Genomic DNA, 20,107 nt, shown 5'->3' on the forward strand with positions numbered 1-20,107 from the left:
ACCTTGGAGGTCATCTAGTCCAACCCCCTGCTCAGGCAGGAAACCCTATACCATTTCAGGCAAATGGCTGTCCAGTTTCTTCTTAAATACTTCCAGTGTTGGAGAATTCACCAGTTCTGGAGGCAGGTTGTTCCACTGGTTAATTGTTCTAACTGTCAGGAAGTTTCTCCTTAGTTCTAGGTTGCTTCTCTCCTTGACTAGTTTCCATCCGTTGCTTCTTGTCCTGTTTTCAGGTGCTTTGGAGAATAGCTTGACACTCTCTTCTTTGTGGCAGCCCCTGAGATATTGGAACACTGCTATCATGTCACCCCTCACCCTTCTCTTCGTTAAACTACACATACCCAATTCCAGCAACCGTTCCCTATGTTTTAGCCTCCAGCCCCCTAATCATCTTTGTTGCTCTTCTCTGTACCCTTTCTAGAGTCTCGACATCTTTTTTACATCGTGGTGACCAAAACTGGATGCAGTATTCCAGGTGTGGCCTTACCAAAGCATTGTAAAGTGGTATTAAGACTTGTGTACTTTAAGTCCTAGAATTCTGGGAGTTCAAGTCCACAAGTTTTAAAGTCGCCAAGGTTGGGGACCCCTGAGTGCTGTTTGGTGTCAGTTTATATTCTGGTATCTTGCCTGGTGTCTAGAAATTCCCTGGCATTTTTGGATTTGGCCTGGTCTAGGATTGTCCCAGGCCAAATCCAAAAATGCCAGGGAATTTCTAGAAGCCTGGCACTCTGAAAAAATTAGCCATCAATAGACACACATAGACATAAACAACATCTATAGATTATGTAAAATAGACAATCAACCAGCCCAAAAGAGAAAAAGACTCCAGCACCTCTCCACCAGCAATCAGCACCCAGATCAGCATAGATTAGCTCCAAGGTCACCTTCAGGCCAACAATCAAGTAAGCAATACCCCAATCTACAGTGCCACAGTGTCAGCGCTGCTAACATTGAATGTTATTGCTTGACAAGAGATGAAGTAGTCGCCATTTCATATGTTAAACTTGTGTATTGCTTTAAGGGATTGGATTAAGGTTGGGAGGGGGGAAGAGGAGGATTGTACTTTCAAGGCCATAAAATTAAAGAAGGTAAGAACTTGGCAGGTTTTCTAACAGAAGGGAAACTGATTCTTTAAATTAACTGGAGAATATGATTAATGACAAAATTAGAAAGGTGGAGAATTGTGTTTAATATATTGTGCAAGGGGGGCGGAGATTTCAGATTCCAGCTTTCTTCGAGCAAGCATTTGCTGGTGTATTAGGCTAAATAAAGGTCTTTTAAGGTAAACAATGCCTCAGAGTCACTTGAAAAGCCCATAGGTTGGAAACTTGACACACAGAGCCATCAGTAAACAGTGCAACCAAAGAATCCCTAAGCACCGCCCCCCCCCACAGAGACAGGCAAGTCAGCAGAATATAAAACCGACAGCAAACAGCGCTCCTTAATGGCATTGATGACGTTACCTAGTTAGGATAATGAAATGTCTGCAAGAAAGCAAGCCAGCTCAGAGAGCACTAAGGACCCCTCATTTCAACCCTGAGCTACAAATACTCTCCTCCACTGGTACAGAATAAAAGAGTTGGAAGGGACCTTGGAGGTCTTCTAGTCCAGGGGTCAGCAACCTGAAACAGTGAAAGAGCCACTCGGAACCGGTTCCCTCACAAAAGGAAAAACTGGGAGCCGCAAAAAATGTGTGCACATGCGCGTACATGCGCACATGCGCAGAACAGGATTTGACTGAAGAGTGGAACCAAGGCGAGATATGGACCTACCCTGCATATTTGAATTGATTGGTTGAACTTTTTTAGTCCCACTTTTTTTTTTTGGACTGCACATGGCAGAGGACTGGGAGCCGCAGGAGACGGCTGAAAGAGCCGCATGCGGCTCCGGAGCCGCGGGTTGCAGACCTGTGTTCTAGTCCAACCCCCTTGCTCAAGCAGGGAACCTATGCCATTTCACACAAATAGCTGTCCAGTCTCTTCTCAAAAGCCTCCAGTGCTGAAGCAACCACAACTTTTGGAGGCAAGCTGTTCCGCTGGTTGGTTGTTCTCATTGCTAGGAAATTTCTCCTTAGTACTAGCTTGGTTCTCTCCTTGGTTAGTTTCCATTGTTTCTTGTCCTGCCTTCTGGTGCTTTGAAAAATAAGTTGACCTCCTCTTCTTTGTGGCAGCCCCTCAAAGATTGAGACACGGCTACCATGTTACCCCTTCCTGCAACCGTTCTTCATGTGTTTGAGTCTTCCTGTTCCCCTAATCATCTTTGTTGCTGCTCCTTTCTGCGCTCTCAACGTCTTTTTTTTATAATTTGGTGAGCAAAACTGGATGCAGTGTTCCAAATATGGTTTACTAAAGCTTTACAAAGCGGCATTTCTTCCCCTATTTGTTCTAAAAAAATTCTTCCCCTTCTATTTGCCAGGAAACAATGAGATTTTCCCACCACCACCACAGTATTATTTTTTCTAGCATAGTTCCTCCTGCTTTTATGGTTGTTCTTTGTTGATGCTTTTAAAAACTAAAATCTTGCTTTTGTTGCTAACAAAGACAGCTGCCTGAATGGAAAGGGATTGGCAGAAGATATGTGTATATAAACTAAAACATGGCTTATGGTATTTGCGGGGGGGGGGGGGGAAATAAAATTATGCAAAGTAGTAACACAATAAAAACCACAACAAAAGGGCCAGGGACTAAAGTAAACTGAAAATAACTCAGAAGGTAAAATTTTGAACTAAAAATATTATTAGTGAAGTATAACAAAGGTAGAACGAAATGGTTTTAGTGATAATACAGTAAAACTCCATACATTTCAGAAATTAAAATAAATTAAAGTGGGGGGGGGAGAGAAGAGACACTAAGAAAAAAAATCCACACAATATTAATGTAAAATTAATTGAATCTTTAAACTTATTCTTAAATCCAGAGCAAAGAGAAACCTGGAATAACATGGAAACGTGTTATGCTAAAAATGAGAAAAAAACATGCTTCTTCTCATTTTTAGAATATAAAGACCTTTCAAAACCTGACACAACACGTATTTTGCATCCATTGCTTAAGATCAGCCTATAACTTTCTTTTCATCAATGTAAAATAGTTCTCTTTGTCAAGCTTTGGATTAGATAAGGTCAAAGTTTCATAACATGTCAAATTCCATATATGGGGAATAAAATTCATGATCAGGGTTACACCTTCACCTATTACATTTCCCCCCTAAGTCATTAAAGCATCTGTTTGGAGTAGTGCTTAAGGCACCAGGCTAGAAACTGTGAGACTCTGAGTTCTAATCCTGCCTGAGCATGAAGCCTGCTGGATGACCTTGGGCCAGTCCCTTTCTCTCAGCCGTGGGAAGCAGGCAATGCAAGCCACCTCTGGAATCTTGCCAAGAAAACTTGTCCAGGCAATTGCCCAACGTTAACATTGATTTAAAGGCATACACATTAAAAAAAAAACTAGATTCACATCAGTTGCAGCTTGAAAGCAACTTGGACATGCCAGAATCATATGAATCAAAAAAACACTCAAATGTCTTACTTGCTTTCATTTATTTGTTTTTTTTAAAATCACATTTGGACATCACCCATCTCATCTAAATGATCCCTTAACACAGACATGTCAAACACAAGGCCCGGGGGCCGGATCCGGCCCGCGAAGTGGTTTCATGTGGCCCGCGAAGCCATCCTGGAAACAGTGAGGGAATGGCCCCCTCTGCCTTGGCCCTGGCCCAGAGACCCTCCTTCTGCCAGAGACCCTCAGATCTGTCCCACTCCTGCCCAGGCCCCCATAGGCACCCTTGATGCCAACGATGTAGAGCTGGCCACGCCCACCCAGTAGGCCATACGCACTCTAGCCACGCCCACCCAGTAGGCCACGCCCACCCAGTAGGCCACGCCCACCCTGGCCACACCCACCCGGCCCCCTGAGGGCAACCGCCATGCTGATGCGGCCCTCAATGAAATTGAGTTTGACACCCCTGCCTTAACACATCTGCATGAGATATCTAACATCCGATCTTTTTTCAAACATGTTTTGAAGAGCATCTCTTTGGAGATTCTCAGTCATGCATGCCATGATTGTCCCAAAGATGCTTTTTCAAAACGCAACTGAACTTTGTTTTTCCTTGAAGATGTTTCTCTTCTCATCCAAGAAGCTGCTTCAGTAACTGGAGAAGCTTCTTGGATGGGGAACAAAATGCCTTCAAGGAAAAACAAAGAGCGTTCAGTTGCCTTTGGAAAGAAAGTACCTTTGGGACATGTTTTGAAGAGCCTTGTAAACAAAAACTTCTTTTCTCGACGAATTAAGGTCATTCTCTCATGATACTGGCTGGGAATTTTAAAATTCAACAGATTTGGAGAGTGCCCGGTTTAAAAAAAAATTGGAATAGACCATCATTGTCCTGGTATTATCAGAAGAATAATTGGGAGACGTGTTGGTAAATAGAGAAAATGAACATGCCAAATTGTGGTTTGTCCAACTGTAGTACATTGTACAAATGATAAATAGCTATCTCTGAACAATGCCTGAAACTATGAATCACTTAAACCACAACAGATGAATTCACATTACCTGTTTAACCAGATTTGAACAAACTGCCTTGTGACCCAACTGACATTCAGAAGAGCCAATACTGAACTCTAACAAACAGTGGTTTTTCTTAGTATAAGGTAGCTTCCTGTTTGCCTGTTACTTCTCGGAATACACTTACAGTACTATACTTCCTCTAAAAGAAGTGGGGAGGATACTCACCTGATCCAAGCCTGGGCAGAGCCCCAAGGAGCCTAGTTAGCTTTCTGTTGTTATTCTTAAAAAAGTTCTCCAATATTAGCAGTCTGAAAAATCCATAGGCAGGACAAATCTGTTGACTAGCCTTTTGGTTACTCAATGTACAGGACCGTGCAACTCCAGAGAATGAATTAATTTTGTAAGTAGGTGAAACCTCTTGTGTGAATATAATCACTGCATCATGAAACTGGGTTGGACAAACCAATTTTTCCTAGCCAGGTGAAGCCATTATAGGCTCACGAATACTGTAATGCAGTATTTTTCAACCTGGACAACTTTTAATTGGAATGGAATGGAATGGAATGGAATGGAATGGAATGGAATGGAATGGAATGGAATAGAATAGAATAGAATAGAATAGAATAGAATAGAATAGAATAGAATAGAATAGAATAGAATAGAATAGAATAGAATAGAATAGAATAGAATATGGAATAGAATAGAATAGAATAGGGAACGGAACGGAACGGAACGGAACGGAACAGAACAGAACAGAACAGAGTAGAATAGAATAGAATAGAATAGAATAGAATAGAATAGAATAGAATAGAATAGAATAGAATAGAATAGAATAGAATAGAATAGAATAGAATAGAATAGAATAGAATAGAATAGAAAATTCTTTATTGGCCAAGTGTGATTGGACACACAAGGAATCTGTCTCTGGTGCATAAGCTTACAGTGTACATATAAACAGCAAGTAACAGGTTATGGATCATAAATCATAGTTACAATAATTAATCATAAGTTACAAACAATAATTGATAAGTCATAAGAAACCAATAATAGGAGAAGATAGTAGGAAAGATGAAAAGATGGAGATAATAGAAACTAGAAACTTGAAAATCTCTACTGTGTGGACTTCAACTCCCAGAATTCCCCAACCAGTGGGGTGGGAGAGGAGAATTCTGGGTGTTGAAGTCCACCCATCTTAAAGTTGCCAAGGTTCAGAAACCCTGCCTAGTGGATGACCTTTACAGTATTGGGAACCGGATAGAAGAGGGCACTCCACTACTAGTTCTCTTGGTGACTTTTGCTATCGTCGACTGCAATATTTATTTATTTATTTATTTATTTTAATTCCATTTATATCCCGCCCTTCTCCGAAGACTCAGGGCGGCTTACAAGCTTAGCAGTAGCCTTCATTCTATGTAGCCTTTGGAGAGGCTTTTAAGGGTTGGGGATCAGAGACATTTCCTACTTCAGTAGATGGTTCCAGCTTGTGGATGCTCTTGTCGCGGGGTACCACAGGCTTTGCTCTTCCTGTTTAATACGAAGCTTCTGGTAGAGGCCATCCAATAGTTAGAGGGGCATCATTATATTGCCTTCCAAGTACCAGCTGCAGAGGTCACCACATTCTTGTTCAACAGATGTTGAGGACCCGATGGGATGAAAGATGCTGAAAGCTCTCTGTGCTTTGCTGTCCTCTGCTGGTTCCACTGTCATCTCTCAAACACGCAGCACTTCCCATCAAGTAGCAAGTTTGTGAATTGGGGGTACTCTCGGATTCACAGGTGCCACTGGTGTGTGGTGGTCCTCCTTAAAGCAGGAGGACTTGGCTACAAAGACTCACTCCCTTATTGCTGTTTGGTTAGACTTCTGCAAGGTGCTCTACATCAGCAGCCCCAAACCTTTTGGGCACCAGGCACCGGTTCCATGGACAGAGGTTTTTCCGTGGATCAGAGGGGGCGTGGTTTAGCCTGCTGCCTGCATCCTGCGGATGGGGCTTTGCTTGTTTGCGTGGACCAGTTTCTGGCATGCCACGGACTGTTGCCGGTCCATGGAACAGGGATCAGGGACCCCTGCTCTACATGGGACTGCCTTTGAAGACTACCCAGAAGTGCAGTTTGCCTATTGCACAGGCTCTGCATTGGCTGCTAGTAGATTTCTGAGAGAAATTGAAATGGCTGCTTCAGGCCTAAGCCCAAAGATGGCACCATGAGTCCCAATTGAGTCCAGTTCTTTATACAAAAAAAGGGACGCGGTGGCTCAGTGGGTTAGGACGCTGAGCTTGTTGATCAGAAGGTCAGCAGTTTGGTGGGTCGAATCCCGAGTGCCGCGTAACAGAGTGAGCGCCTGTTACTGCCAACCTAGCAGTTCGAAAGCACATAAAAATGCAAGTAGAAAAATAGGGACCACTACGGTGGGAAGGTAACAGCGTTCTGTGCGCCTTTGGCATCTAGTCATGCCGGCCACATGACCACAGAGACATCCTCGGACAAGCGCTGGCTCTTCGGCTTTGAAACGGAGATGAGCACTGGCCCCTAGAGTTGGAAACGACTAGCACACATGTGCAGGGGAACCTTTACCTTTAGACAAAATCTGGCCAGACTAAAAGTATAATCTAATAGATATACCCTGGGAGATTCTAGGCTGTGTCTAGCCTGAAGCTTTTCCTCTTTCCCTCAGCCAGTTGAAGACAGTGCACTCTCTTACGCTGGGCCCCTCTCTGGAATGTGTTGCCTCCTCTCTGGGAAATTGCAGTGCTGTTGTCAATACCCCACCACCACCACCACCCCATCTCTCTCTCAGTTGCACATTGCATCACAACTTTTGGCTTATAATGCCCAACATGGCTTGGGACTAAGATATTTCAGCCATCTGCCAGAAATGGTGTAGAGTCTCCTGTTCGAGCATGAGTTTGGACTAGAACAGGAGTAGGCAACCTTGGCTGTTTTATGACTCGTGGACCAACTCCCAGAATTCTGGGAGTTGAAGTCCACGAGTCATAAAAGAGCCAAGGTTGCCCACCCCTGGAGTAGAAGATCCAAGGATCCTTCCAATTTCTATTCTATTCTATTCTATTCTATTCTATTCTATTCTGTTCTGTTCTGTTCTGTTCTGTTCTGTTCTGTTCTGTTCTGTTCTGTTCTATTCCATTCCATTCCATTATATTTTATTCCATTCCATTCCATTCCATTCCTTTCCTTTCCATTCCATTCCATTCCTTTCCTTTCCATTCCATTCCATTCCATTATATTTTATTCCATTCCATTCCATTCCATTCCATTCCATTCCATTCCTTTCCTTTCCATTCCATTCCATTCTCTTTTATTCCATTCCATTCCATTCCATTCCATTATATTTTATTCCATTCCATTCCATTCCTTTCCATTCCATTCCATTCCATTCCATTCCATTCCATTCCATTCCATTCCATTCCATTCCATTCCATTCCATTCCATTCCTTTCCTTTCCATTCCATTCCATTCTTTTATTCCATTCCATTCCATTCTTTGCAGGAGCACTTGGCTACCTTGGTACGGCTGTCCAAAAGTAAGCCAAAGTCTTCAGGAGTCTTTATAGAAATTAAATATTTGGCATCCATTAGTTCATATATTGTATCAACACTCTTCTTACATTACTGTCTAATTTTGTTGTACTAAGTTACTTGGGTTGAGTTGCATTTTTTATGATGTGGAATCTGCAGCTGAAGTGGAAGGAGCAATTAAGAGACTGGCTAGCCTGGAATCTCTGAAAGAGAGGAAATGACATGAAACAGACCCACCACCACCACAAAAAAAAAACAAAAAACAAAAAAACCTCCAAACCCTTGGAGTCCTTATCTAGTTGTTCTGTAGTGAGTACAGTTAGTCTGGCAAGATTCTTGTACACAGGCGAGTAGCAATAGACATACTGCTCTGATCAGCTCTGTGTTGTTCTGTTTCCTGCGCCTGACAATTATTTTGCAATGAAAGCCATCGTACAGAAAATTGTTAAATTTAATATCCAGTATTCAATGTTGCGGTTCTATTACACTTGTACGGGATTGGGATATCCTATTTTAAACTATAAACTTCGAGTTTCGTGAACTTCATTCATGCAGATTTTTTTATTTTAATTTTGCTTGGGCAAATGTATATCTTTATAGCTGCTATGCTACTCTTGCAAACTGGGTTTAGGGCAAACACTATGCATATGGTTTGCTTGGAATAAAAAAGAATATCTGCAGTTTAGGCTTGAACTACAGAGTCTTTGGTGCTATCTGAACTCAGTTGCTTGTTTACAAACCTTGCATTACCCAGCTAGGTAACATTGTCAGGATGCTAACCAACTGGATTTCTTTGGACCTTGGGAAACAAGCTTCAAAACTACAGATGTTGCTTAGGTTCGCCTGGTTTGTAAACCATGATTGATACCCTTAGTGCTATGTGCACCCACTCAACTGTAATTTACCATGATTAAGCCAAGTCCAGTTCAGTGCAATGTACAACCTCATAGTCCCTGGGTTGGCACCTCCCATAAAGCCATAAGGTACATATAGATAGTCCTATATATACAATTGAGCCCATAATTTCTGTCGTTAAGTAAGATGTTTAAGTGAGTTTTGCCTCATTTTACGACCTTTCTTACCACAGTTAAGTGAGTCACTGCAGTTAATGAGTTAGTAACCCGGTTGTTAAGTGAACCCAGCTTCCCCATTGACTTTGCTTGTCAGAAGGTCGCAAAAGGGGATCACATGAGCCCGGGACACAGCAAAGGTCATAAGTATGAACCAGTTGCCAAGCGTCTGGATTTTGATCACATAATCATAGGGAAGCTTCAAAGGTTATAACTCTGAAAAACGGTCCTAAGTCACCTTTTTTTCAGTGGTCATTAAGTGAACTGTTGTAACTCGAGGACTACCTGTATTTCAGATGTAAACAGATGTGAACCATGGTTTACATGGTTATTTTTATTTATTATTTTTTAAAAAATAGTATATGGGCCCCCATCTCACTGAATGCGACTTTGGGCGCATACAAGCAGCAATGAAAACAATGTTCAAACGCTTAAAAAACAAAGAAATAAATAAAAACGAGACGGCGGCAGAAGAGCATCCCCCTCTAAACGCCGCGTACCGTGCAAGCATCGCGCGGGCTCCCATTTTTACGTCCACGCGGACAAGTGTGGCTTCGATTTAAAAACACAATTAAACAAGCCGTAGCCTAGCGCGACAAGCGCACCAAGTGCCCTCCAAGCCAAAGCCAGAGGGACTCTTTCGCAAACAGCAGATCCCAGTTTGGGGAGGGTGGTGCTGGTGGCGAGTTTGTTTTGTTTGTCTGTTTGTAATGCGTCGATCTTTGGGATCTTCAGCGGGAAGGATCCGATTAGCTGGCCATCCCGGAAAGATGCCCTTCCCGGTCCTTTAGCGGGAAGGGGCGAGCGCGCAGAGGTGATCCAGCCCTCCGCTCCACGAGGGCGCAAAGGGCCCCGCGGCTCCTCGGCTTCCTTCCTTCCTTCTATCCTTCCTATGGTCTTCCCAGTTGCAATGTATGGCAGTGAAAGCTGGACCATAAGAAAGGCTGAGCGCCAAAGAATTGAGGCCTTTGAACTCTGGTGCTGGAGAAGACTCCTGCGAGTCCCTTGGACTGCAAGGCGATCAAACCAGTCAGTCCTAGAGGAGATCAACCCTGACTGCTCTTTAGAAAGGCCAGATCCTGAAGCTAAAAGTCAGATACTTTGGCCACCTAATGAGAAAGAAGGACTCACTGGAGAGGAGCCTAACGCTGGGAAAGATTGAGGGCAAGAGAAGAAGGGGACGACAGAGAAGGAGGTGGCTGGATGGAGTCACTGAAGCAGTAGGCGTGAGCTTAAAGGGACTCCAGAAGACAGTAGAGGACAGGAAGGCCTGGAGGAACGTTGTCCATAGGGTCGCGATGGGTCGGACACGACTTCGCAACTAACAACAACATCCTTCCTTCCATTCATTTGTGCGCTTCTCCGCCTCCAGGAGGAAGCCGGTCGGCTCCGGAGAGGAGGTGGAGAAGCGGCTCCGGGCGTTTTGCTTCTCCCAAGCCAGCGGAGGGCAGCAAATAGATTAAAAAGCACAGTCGCACTTCTCCGTCTGGGCGCACCAAGAGCAGGGGAAGGAGGCGCCGAAGGAGGAGGAAGAGGAGGAGGAGGAGGAGGAGAAAGTGGGGGGGTGGAAACGAAAAGGAGAAGCTGAGCTCCTCTCCTCCTTTTTTTTCTCCTTCTCTTCTCTTCTCTTCCCTCCCCCTTCCCAGCTCCTCCTCCTCCTCCTCCTCCTCCCTCCCCCTCCTCCAGCGCCTTGTGCGGGAGTCCATTTTCCAGTCCCAAAGTCTCCAAGGAAGGGGCCGTGGGAGCGCACCGCCAAGATGGACTAGCGCGCCAGCCTTTCTTCCCACCCACCCCTCCCAGCGTCGCCCTTGTGTCGCGGGCGGCCAAAGCCGGAGCGTCCTCCCGCTGGGACTCGCCCGCCCGCCCGTCCGCCAGCCCGCCGGCTCGCTTCCTCGGCTCGCGGCTCGGCGTGGACGCGCACCGGCGCGGGAGTGGGAGTGGGGGGGTTTCCCTTCGCCGAGCATGGATGATCCAAGCAGGCTGATCCAAGCGCGGGGGGCGGTGGGGATGCCAGGGCACCCCCCCGTCCAGGGGGTCCAAGCCATGACCCCCCACGCTCTCCACGAGCCCCCTTCGGATAACGGAGAGCCCCGGAAGCAAGACATCGGCGACATCCTCCAGCAGATCATGACCATCACCGACCAGAGCTTGGACGAAGCGCAAGCAAAGTTGGTTCGCCTTCTCGAGTCCTGGACGGCCGGGGCGAAGGGGAGGAGGAGGAGGAGGAGGAGGGGGGAGAGGCTGGAAAGTTGGGCCGGGAGGGCTGCCTTTGTGTGTGTGTGTGTGTGTGTGTGTGTGTGTGTGTGCGGTAGAGGGGTGCAAACTCTTGGCAAAGACTCGACGGAGTTGTCGAAACTGGGATCTGGAAGGCCCTGCCGGTGGATTTGCTGGCTTGCTTCCCCCCAGCGCTCGCCTTCCCCCGCGAGGTTTTTGGGGTTTTGTTGTGTTTTTTTTTGCCTTGAGTAAGCTGGTTGGAAACGAGCGCCGGGTTGGGAGACTTGGAAAGCCAGGAATGGGATTGGGATTCACGACCCAGGGATTTTTTAGGGGGGGGGGTCCTCTGAACAACCTGGCTTTGGAAGCCAAATTTGCCTTTGGGGCAGAAAGTAGAAATGGAAGTTCTGGAGAAAGGGGGTATTTTTTTTTTAAAAGTGTGGGGGGGGGAGGGTGGAAGAAAAGTGGGCTTTGCAAAGAAAGGGGTCGCTTTGGGGGAACTTGGTGGGAAGAATTTCATCCGACGCTTGGAAATCACAGAGCAAGTTTGGTTTTTATTTATCGTTGGGAAGAGGTGAGAGTTGTGGTAGGGAGGCATAAAAAAAACTCGATTAAGAAGCAAGCAGGCTGGGTTATTGAGGCCTGCTGGATCTGGCGTTTAGGATAAAAAGAGGAAATAGGGAACTGGATCCAGAGATGCTTTGGGCTTTATGTGCAATCTACATGGGCAAAGTGATTTGCAGTAGAAAATATGAACCCAGAAGCAGCTGTTGGCTTGAGGAAACTGTAAAATAGGATTTAGGTACCGATGTAAAAATTCACTGGATCTGTCTGAAGCAGCGAGAGAAATAAATAAGGATTGAACCCTTAGTGCTTAAGACCTAAGAACTGATTAGAGAAAAATTGTGGGGTTCTCCCCAAATTAACAACCAGATTCACATTTGTTTTACTTCTTGAGTTTTCACTCAATTTTCTTACTGCACATCTTGTGACTATGTCCCGTTCTCTCCTTCTGATGGAGAATTATAGTTTCTGTTACACTTTCGTATTACCGAGTAATATTTTTTTTTTACATGTGTACCTTCTGATCTGGAGTGCAACACTGGCCTGGCATTGAGGTGGCAACTTCTGAATTTTTAACTTCTGGTGGACTTGGCCTGCAGGTTTTCTTTAAAACTAGTTTATTTCCTGGCAGTCTTTAAAGGGCCATTGTTTTGTGCCAGGCCTGGCTTCTGAGATGTGTTTTGAAGCTCTGTTGTGTGTGAAGAGCTTTGTAGTACATTAGTTTGCTTAAGAAGATGGATTTCAGTTACTGAAAGGTGTTTGTTTTTCAGTTAGGATTGTTGCTATGAGTGGACAGTACTCTGGCTATGCTACTTAACCCTTGTGAGGTGCCGGCCAAAAAAGAAGGAATATGGTATATTTGGATAGTGCCTCGAGGGTGTATTTTACTAAGACTTGTGGCTTTGTTTCTATTAAAGCTAATATGAATTCTAGTGGACTGAGTAGCAGGCTCTGTACATGAGGATTTTTTATGTTGAATTGCTGGTAGCTGAAGCTTGCAAGACTCTAAAGAGAAAAGAGGTTCTTGGTGTAGATTTTAGTTTGGATTGCAAAAGTTGTGTTTTAGTGTGGAAGATTAGTAATTTCAAGTGCGATTACACTCCATTTTGAAGATAATAAGTGATTAGCCATTTGCGGTTTTGCTTAAGGATATATGCATCAATGTTATCTAAGATTCAGGTCTTTGTTCTCTTTCTAGGTGGTTTTAATTTGCAAAAAACCCTACTCCATTACAATACTTCGTGTATTGGGTTACTCTTTAGAACTGAGGTGAATTGTCCATCCAAAATGGAGAATCCTATTTCACCAAGGGGCCTTTTGTATCAGAAAGCAGAGTATTTGCATTTTAAAAAAATATATACTGAATTAAATCAGGCAGAAAAAATGGATAAAAAACATCAAAGCTCAACAACACCCCATCTTAGGATTTTACTGCTCCTCTATGGTCCTGGCAGGAAATGCATATATAGTTCATTATTTTGTGGCTATCAAAAAGTTCTTGATGAAAGAAAAAGTTTTCCCATTTCACTGCCCGTGGAACGTACCCCATCATTTGAATAAACCATTCCATAATGGAAGGAAATGCACGGGTTTTTTGTTTTTTTTATTGCTGGGGAAATCCGGATGTTGGAATTACATTGGGAATTGCTGGGGGGTTGGAACTCTGCTAGACGTGGAAATGGATTAATTCAGCCGAGCGAGGCCTATGAGCGATAGTGGACACAAGCGTAGATTCTCCCTTTTCTTGAAACCTTTCAGCTCTTTCCAACGACAGAAAATGAACCAAATGGCTTTATCTGCTCTCTCTCTTCCACTGTTTCAACTGCAGGAAGCACACGCTGAATTGTCACCGCATGAAGCCGGCTCTCTTCACTGTCCTCTGCGAAATCAAGGAAAAAACAGGTATTGTTTGAATCCGATCGGAGGTAGGGGTTGATTGCTGCTTTTCTAAGGAACCCGCAGAGCGTTATTTTGACCTGTTAGGAAAATGCTTCTTTTCTTTTCCTTTGGGAATTCAACAATTTTGGGTTTGGGGTTCAGAGAATTGGGTACGCAAGAGAGAAAGAAGAGTGGGTGTTTTCTCTCCAGAGGCCTGCTGTTTCTAACGCCATCTTGACGCTGGCGTGTCTGGAAATTTTTTTGCCGTCTGCCTCTCATCCCGCCTTCCTCCTTTGCTTTCTTCCTTAAAGCTGGTTTGGTGTGTGGGGGGGAGTGGGCTGCAGGGGGAGGGGTGCACCTCTCTTTTTTTGTGTTTGTCAATCTTGCTTGGAAAACACCTGGATCTTTTGTCTGCAAGAACCACCAACCTCCTTCTCCCCTTGGTGGGTTGGAAATGTTCATCTCCCCTGCTCGATTTGCATTGATCCTGATTTGGGGAACGTTCCTATGACTGGATAGTTGGAGAGTCAGTCAGGTTTGAGTTGCTTAAGGATATCGGTTGGGGTGGCGCAAGTAACTGCAAGTGAGAGAGAGGAGGAAATGGTGCTTCTCCAGCTGTTTGAATTTGCGCTTTCCCTAGATTAAAAAGTGAAAGGGGATTAGGGAAGGGGATTAAGGAAAGATAAGGGATCGTCTTTCCAAGTTGTCACGAAATGGTCACCTAAGCTACTGAGATCTGGACCTCTGGGAGAAATCAGGCAGCCAAAATAGGAAAAGAGGTCTCCGAGATGTATCCTGTACGGTCTATGAATGGTATTACATATATGTTGCTACATGATTTTACTTCAGAGGATGGATCCAAGATCTGTAAGCGGTTCTTGCCTCATTCTTAGTAGACTGGTATTACCAGGGCTTCATTGCAGAGTGTTCTGACTTTTTTTGGGAGTTGGGGGGAAGAAACATTGCTATTTCTGGAAGTTGTTTTGTAAGTCGTGGAGAGAGAGGGAGAGAGAGAGAGAGGTCATTGTGAATCTCAGTCACCAGCTTGATTTTAACTGGGATCTGGGTCAGAATGTTTGAAAGAGTTTAGGGTTATTGTTCTATGTAAGTGATCAATCCTTCTCTGAAGGTTGCTAGTTTCTTGCAAACAAAACCTAGTTAGAAAGAGTAAAGGGCACCATATCTAGGCTGTAGAATTCCAGATAATCCCTGGGAACTCATCCAGTTTATTGCAGCCCAAATATGAAGCCAATGAAAAAAACCATGTATTGTTATTAATAACTGTAAGCCACCCATAGTTACTTTGAGGTAAGAAGGCCAGCCTATAAATTTTACCAATAAATATATTTCTGTTTTGCCAATATTTCTATTGAAATCTGATTTCTTTGCTGGTGTTTCTTTTATGCTATTATTGACTCTTAGTTTATACTGCACAGTTTTATCGTCTTTCTAGAGTTCTTAGAATAGCCTTTTAATGCATGTGATAAAATTGCTGATAACTTACAGTAGTCGATCAGTTATCTCAAAGGTGCCACTGAAATGAAGGAGGCTTATTTTCTTTCCAATAAACACATATGCCACATTGGTGTTTTAAGTTTGTATATATGTTTGCCCCCTTTAGCTATTTGTAAAAATAACAAAAGCGGGAATATGGAAGATTAACGTAAAATTAAGATTCTGATTATAAAGGACTATGCAGTCTAAACTGCAGAAATTACAGCTTTACGTTTTTATGCCTGTATATCATTCTATCTGGGTCTGTAACTGCTTATATATCACAATTGTACATATGGTATTCCAGTTGTATTTTTATCCAGTATAAAAATACCGAGGTGACCTTGAATTGCTAGTACAGCTCATACCACTTAACAACATGCTAACCTCTAGATGAGAAGCCAGTTTGACTTAATGGTTAAAGGCAGTGAAGTAGAAGCTGGGGTGACTCTTAATGCCAGTCTTGCCTTAGAAACAAAACCAGCTGGGTGACTTTGGGCCAAGTCCTTTCTCTGAGCCTTAGAAAGAAAAAGGCAAAGAAACACTATTTTTGAAAATGTTGCCAAGAAAACTGCAGGGACTTTGTAGGCACTAGGAGTTAAGACGTGATTTTTTTTAAAAAAAAACCCCACACCTGCAAAAATCTGCCTGAGAATTCTGGGGATATCACTCAGTTTCTCAAATCCTGCAACTTTAAGATGGGTGGACTTCAACTCCCAGAATTCCCAGCCAGCACATCAAAGTTACAGAATTTGAGAAACACTCATCCTGGACAGTGCTAAGTTAGAGATGACTACTTTATAGAAATAAAGTATAAAATTTAGAATAAGGGTGCTTTCATGTAGGTGCAATAGTTTATTTCAGTGTGCTTCCCCCCAAAAAAATCAGTGGAATTAAGACAAATTTAAATGAATAGAATTTTAAGTCAAAAGTAACTTAATTTTAAAAGTTGCGTCTTTCTCAAATCAAGCTGAACTCCTGATGGTTATGTGAATGTGCTCAATTTAATATAGTTTCCATATATTTTATAGTTTTTACTTTTGGTTTTATTGCTCATTTAAATTTGGCACTAATCAGGACTTTCGAAAGCCACATAAGCTCTCTGGTTTTAAGCTGTTTAATTTAAATCAAAGTTTGCAAGAAGGAAAAAAGCTAAGGATTTTAAAATTTGGGGGAATATGTATTCACCTCTTTTGGATTTTCTAACTTTTGCAAAAATAAGTTCCAATATATAAAGAGAACCTGAACTAATAGCATTGAATTGTAGTCCTTGTCTTTGATAAATTTCATAAACCAAATCTTCCTAGGGGAATTGTCCCAGCATGGAAAAGTCATTATCTTATCCCCAGTTCAACCAATTCAGCTAATTCATTTTAAAGGGATAACTAAGACTACCCTTGTGAGTTTCATAAACTTTGGTTCAGCTCATCAGAAGGGAAGTTCTTACTACACAGATTCCAGAACAGTGTTTGTCAAGCTTGGCAATTTTCAAATATGTGGACTTCAACTCCCAGAATTCCCCAGCCAGCAAGCTTCAAAATTGCCAAGCTTGAGAAACAATGTTTAGAGGGATGTAATGTTATGGTTAAAATAAATTTTTGAGGACTCCAAAAAGAAAAAAGCAATTGATGTCTATCAGTTTGGAAAAATGCTATAAAACTCTGAATTCTGGAGCTCCTCTGATGACGTCAAAGTCTTGAAATGAGGAAGATTTAGAACAATGTGAATCTTCCCAAGAAACGTTTATTAAAAATCACTCCCCAAGCACAATATACCGAAACCCAGACAACAACATCCAGAGATCTGCTGCTTTCTCCTATCTTGGATAAGTCAGGCCTCATGACTTACCATTAAAATAATAATAATAAACTGGATAAAAATGAAGGAATGAGACAGCAGTCAAATGAAGGCCATGCTCACTGAGAAGAACATTGATCCTTGTCAAGTTCGCCACCTAGGTGTTCTTCTAGACCAGGGGTCTTCAAACTTAGCCCTTTTATGACTTGTGGACTTCAACTCCCAGAATTCCTCAGCCAGGCCAAGTTTGAAGACCCTTGGTCTAGACTTCTAGAGGAATGTTGTATAGATAGATGAGTTCTGTTTGGCAAAAAAATAAAAACTACAATAAAAACTGCCAGTTGGCAAGCAAGGAAGTGCTATTGCCATGTTTTCTGGATGTGGAAGATGCCATTGTTGAAGAAAGTGAATTCTGCTTTGTCTTAAGAGAATTTCACAGGAGAACTTCTCAAGGACGTGTGGAAATTGAAGTGTGAGTGACTTGTGGGCTTCAACTCCCAGAATTCCTCAGCCAGGCAGCAGTTGTGTTTCATCCCAGATTATTTACTTGTTTCCATATGGCATAATTCGGTACCTTTGTGGTATAACATCTCTTAATGTTGTGTTGACTGAAATGTGTTTATTTTCGATCATTTTCAAAGATCATCAACGGTGGAAACAACACATTATTTATTTATTTTTAAGAGTTCTACTACAGGTAGTCCTTGATTTATGACCCTAATTGAGCCCAAAATTTATGTTGCTAACATTTGTTCATTGAGTTTGGCCCCATTTTACAGCTTTTCTTGTCACAGTTGTTAATCTGGTTGTTAAGTGAATCTGACTTCCCCATTGACATTGCAAAGGTCGCAAAAGGGGATTACATGACCCTGGGACACTGCAACCATCATAACTGTGTGCGAGTTGCCAAGTGTCCAAATTTTGATGACGTGACCAGGGGGATGCTGCAACGGTCACAAGTGTGAAAAACTTTTCCCAGTGCCGTTGTAGCTTTGATCGGTCACTAAACGAACTGTTGTAAGTCAAGGACTACTTGTAGTTCCTAGGTGTAGGCATAGTCAAGGTACACGTCTTTTAAATTTCTAGAGACATTTGAGGGCTCATGTAGGAATGTTCTGTCTTAAAAATTTTAAGTATTGAAGGTAATTGAGAATCTCACCTCGTTATCTTGGTTTTTTTACTTGGTGATTCCTCATCTGGACCTTTTGTTCACCTTTTACTTTTAAGATAAATTTAGATGTCAGGTATCCATTAACAGTTCCACTGAGGGATTTTAAGCATGACTAGCAGGCCTTCTTCACTTCTGCCTTTCAATCTGTATTGGTGTCTTCAAATGGGGACTTATGATTCTGATCCAGATCCATGGACCTCAGCCATGCTTTGTGGGAAACCTGGCATGGAAGAGCATTTTTTTTTCTAAGGCAAGGGGCAAAAGAAGTTCTAGATCAGGGGTCTCCAAACTTGGTAACTTTGTGGATTTCAACTCCCAGAATTCCCCAGCTAGCATGGCTAGCTGAGGAATTCTGGGAATTGAAGTCCCCAAGTTTGGAGAGCCTGTTCTAGATCAAAAGCATGCAGGAAGCAAAGGGGTTAATATCACCCTGATTCTTTGTTAAATCCTGATGCAGATCAACTTCTGCACCTGGACTAGAATTGATGGTTACCTTCAGAAATTTTGTCACGTCTGGTTTGGCCCCTGAAAGGACACTAAAAAAACCTCAGCGGTAAATGATGTCTTTTTGCTCTGGGGGTTGCTGCTGTGTTATCGTATTGTCCTCTTCTGTTGCTTGTTTTTTTATATGTGTTATGATTGCTGCGTTATTGCAGATGTGGGCCCAGTTCTATTTTGCTGTAGGCTACCACGAAGTCGAGTAGTGGCATGCAAATTAAAATGATATTATCAGGTGTGCAAATCAGCTATAATATATCTGGGCTTGTTGGGTGTACGTGCCAAGTCAGGATGTACATTATTTCCTCCCCTCTCGGTTTATGACTTTAATTACACATACTTTTATTTATTGGTTTGAATCTTCGCCCTGCCCTCTTTGGTGCCTTTTGGGCAGTCTAGAGCCTGGCCCCACCCTTGCCAAATCCAGGGGACAGGGTGTACTCTGCCTGAAGACTCCCTAGCAGAAAGTATCCTTTTGGGCCAAGACGTAGGAAAAATTACTTGTAATTTTGGATAGCTACACTGGTTTTGATTCCTCAAGGCAACACAGGAATCTTCTTCCCCATATCTGTATTTTCTGAATTATTACTCCACATTATCTGCAGTTGTCTTGCTTTGAAGCAGTAACCTGGTAACCTTAGGCAATCTTATCATTGCAAGTGAGCTAGCGAAGGGAGTATGTCTTTGTTCCATTTTCAGCAGAGAAACAAGGGAGATTTAATAATAATAATAATAATAATAATAATAATAATAATAATAATAATAATAATAATAATAATAATAATAATTTTATTTATATACCGCCCTTCTCCCGAAGGACTCAGGGCGGTGAACAGGGCAGACATATAAAAAATACAAAAATACAAAAGTTAAAAAGAATTAAACATATGCCCAAGCTAAAAACAGTAAATACATATATTAAAAATGACAATAAAAACCCAACCCATCCCCCATCAGGCCAAGCTGGCTTGTTCAAATAAATGTGTCTTCAGATCGCGACGGAAGGAGCGAAGGTTGGGCGCCATCCGGAGCTCAACCGGCAACCGATTCCATAGCTCCGGGGCGCCCACAGAGAAGGACCTCCCCCTGGGGGCCACCAACCGACATTCTCTGATCGGTGGCACCCTGAGGAGGCCAAGAGATTGCCAAGAGAAGGTACAGATAATCCTCGACTTATGACCGATCACTTAGTGACGGTTCAAAATTACAATGGATCCCCCAAAAGCTACCTAAGATCCAGTTTCAAACTTACAATGCCCCCGTCCCCCAAAGTCTCATGACTACATTTTGGGTGCTTGGCAACCGGCCCATATTTAGAGTGGTTTCCATTGTCCTGTAGTCATGTGACTGTGGTTTATGACATTTTTGTTTGAAACCA

The 20,107-nt window shown here is 43.0% G+C and overlaps 1 protein-coding gene across 1 annotated transcript in view; it reads left to right on the forward strand.

Moving 5' to 3' along the window:
• The first annotated feature begins 10,784 nt into the window (after positions 1 to 10,784).
• Positions 10,785 to 20,107, forward strand: part of PBX2 (PBX homeobox 2) — a 47,784-nt gene continuing 38,461 nt past the window's right edge. Inside the window, exons 1-2 of the mRNA XM_081321569.1 lie at positions 10,785 to 11,281; positions 13,720 to 13,793. Of these exons, the coding sequence (XP_081177695.1) occupies positions 11,076 to 11,281; positions 13,720 to 13,793 (280 nt within the window). The 5' untranslated portion in view covers positions 10,785 to 11,075. The remainder of the gene's footprint in view (positions 11,282 to 13,719; positions 13,794 to 20,107) is intronic.

The sequence above is a fragment of the Vipera berus genome, assembly GCF_964194415.1.
Source record: "Vipera berus genome assembly, chromosome: 2".
NCBI classification, from domain to species: domain Eukaryota; kingdom Metazoa; phylum Chordata; class Lepidosauria; order Squamata; family Viperidae; genus Vipera; species Vipera berus.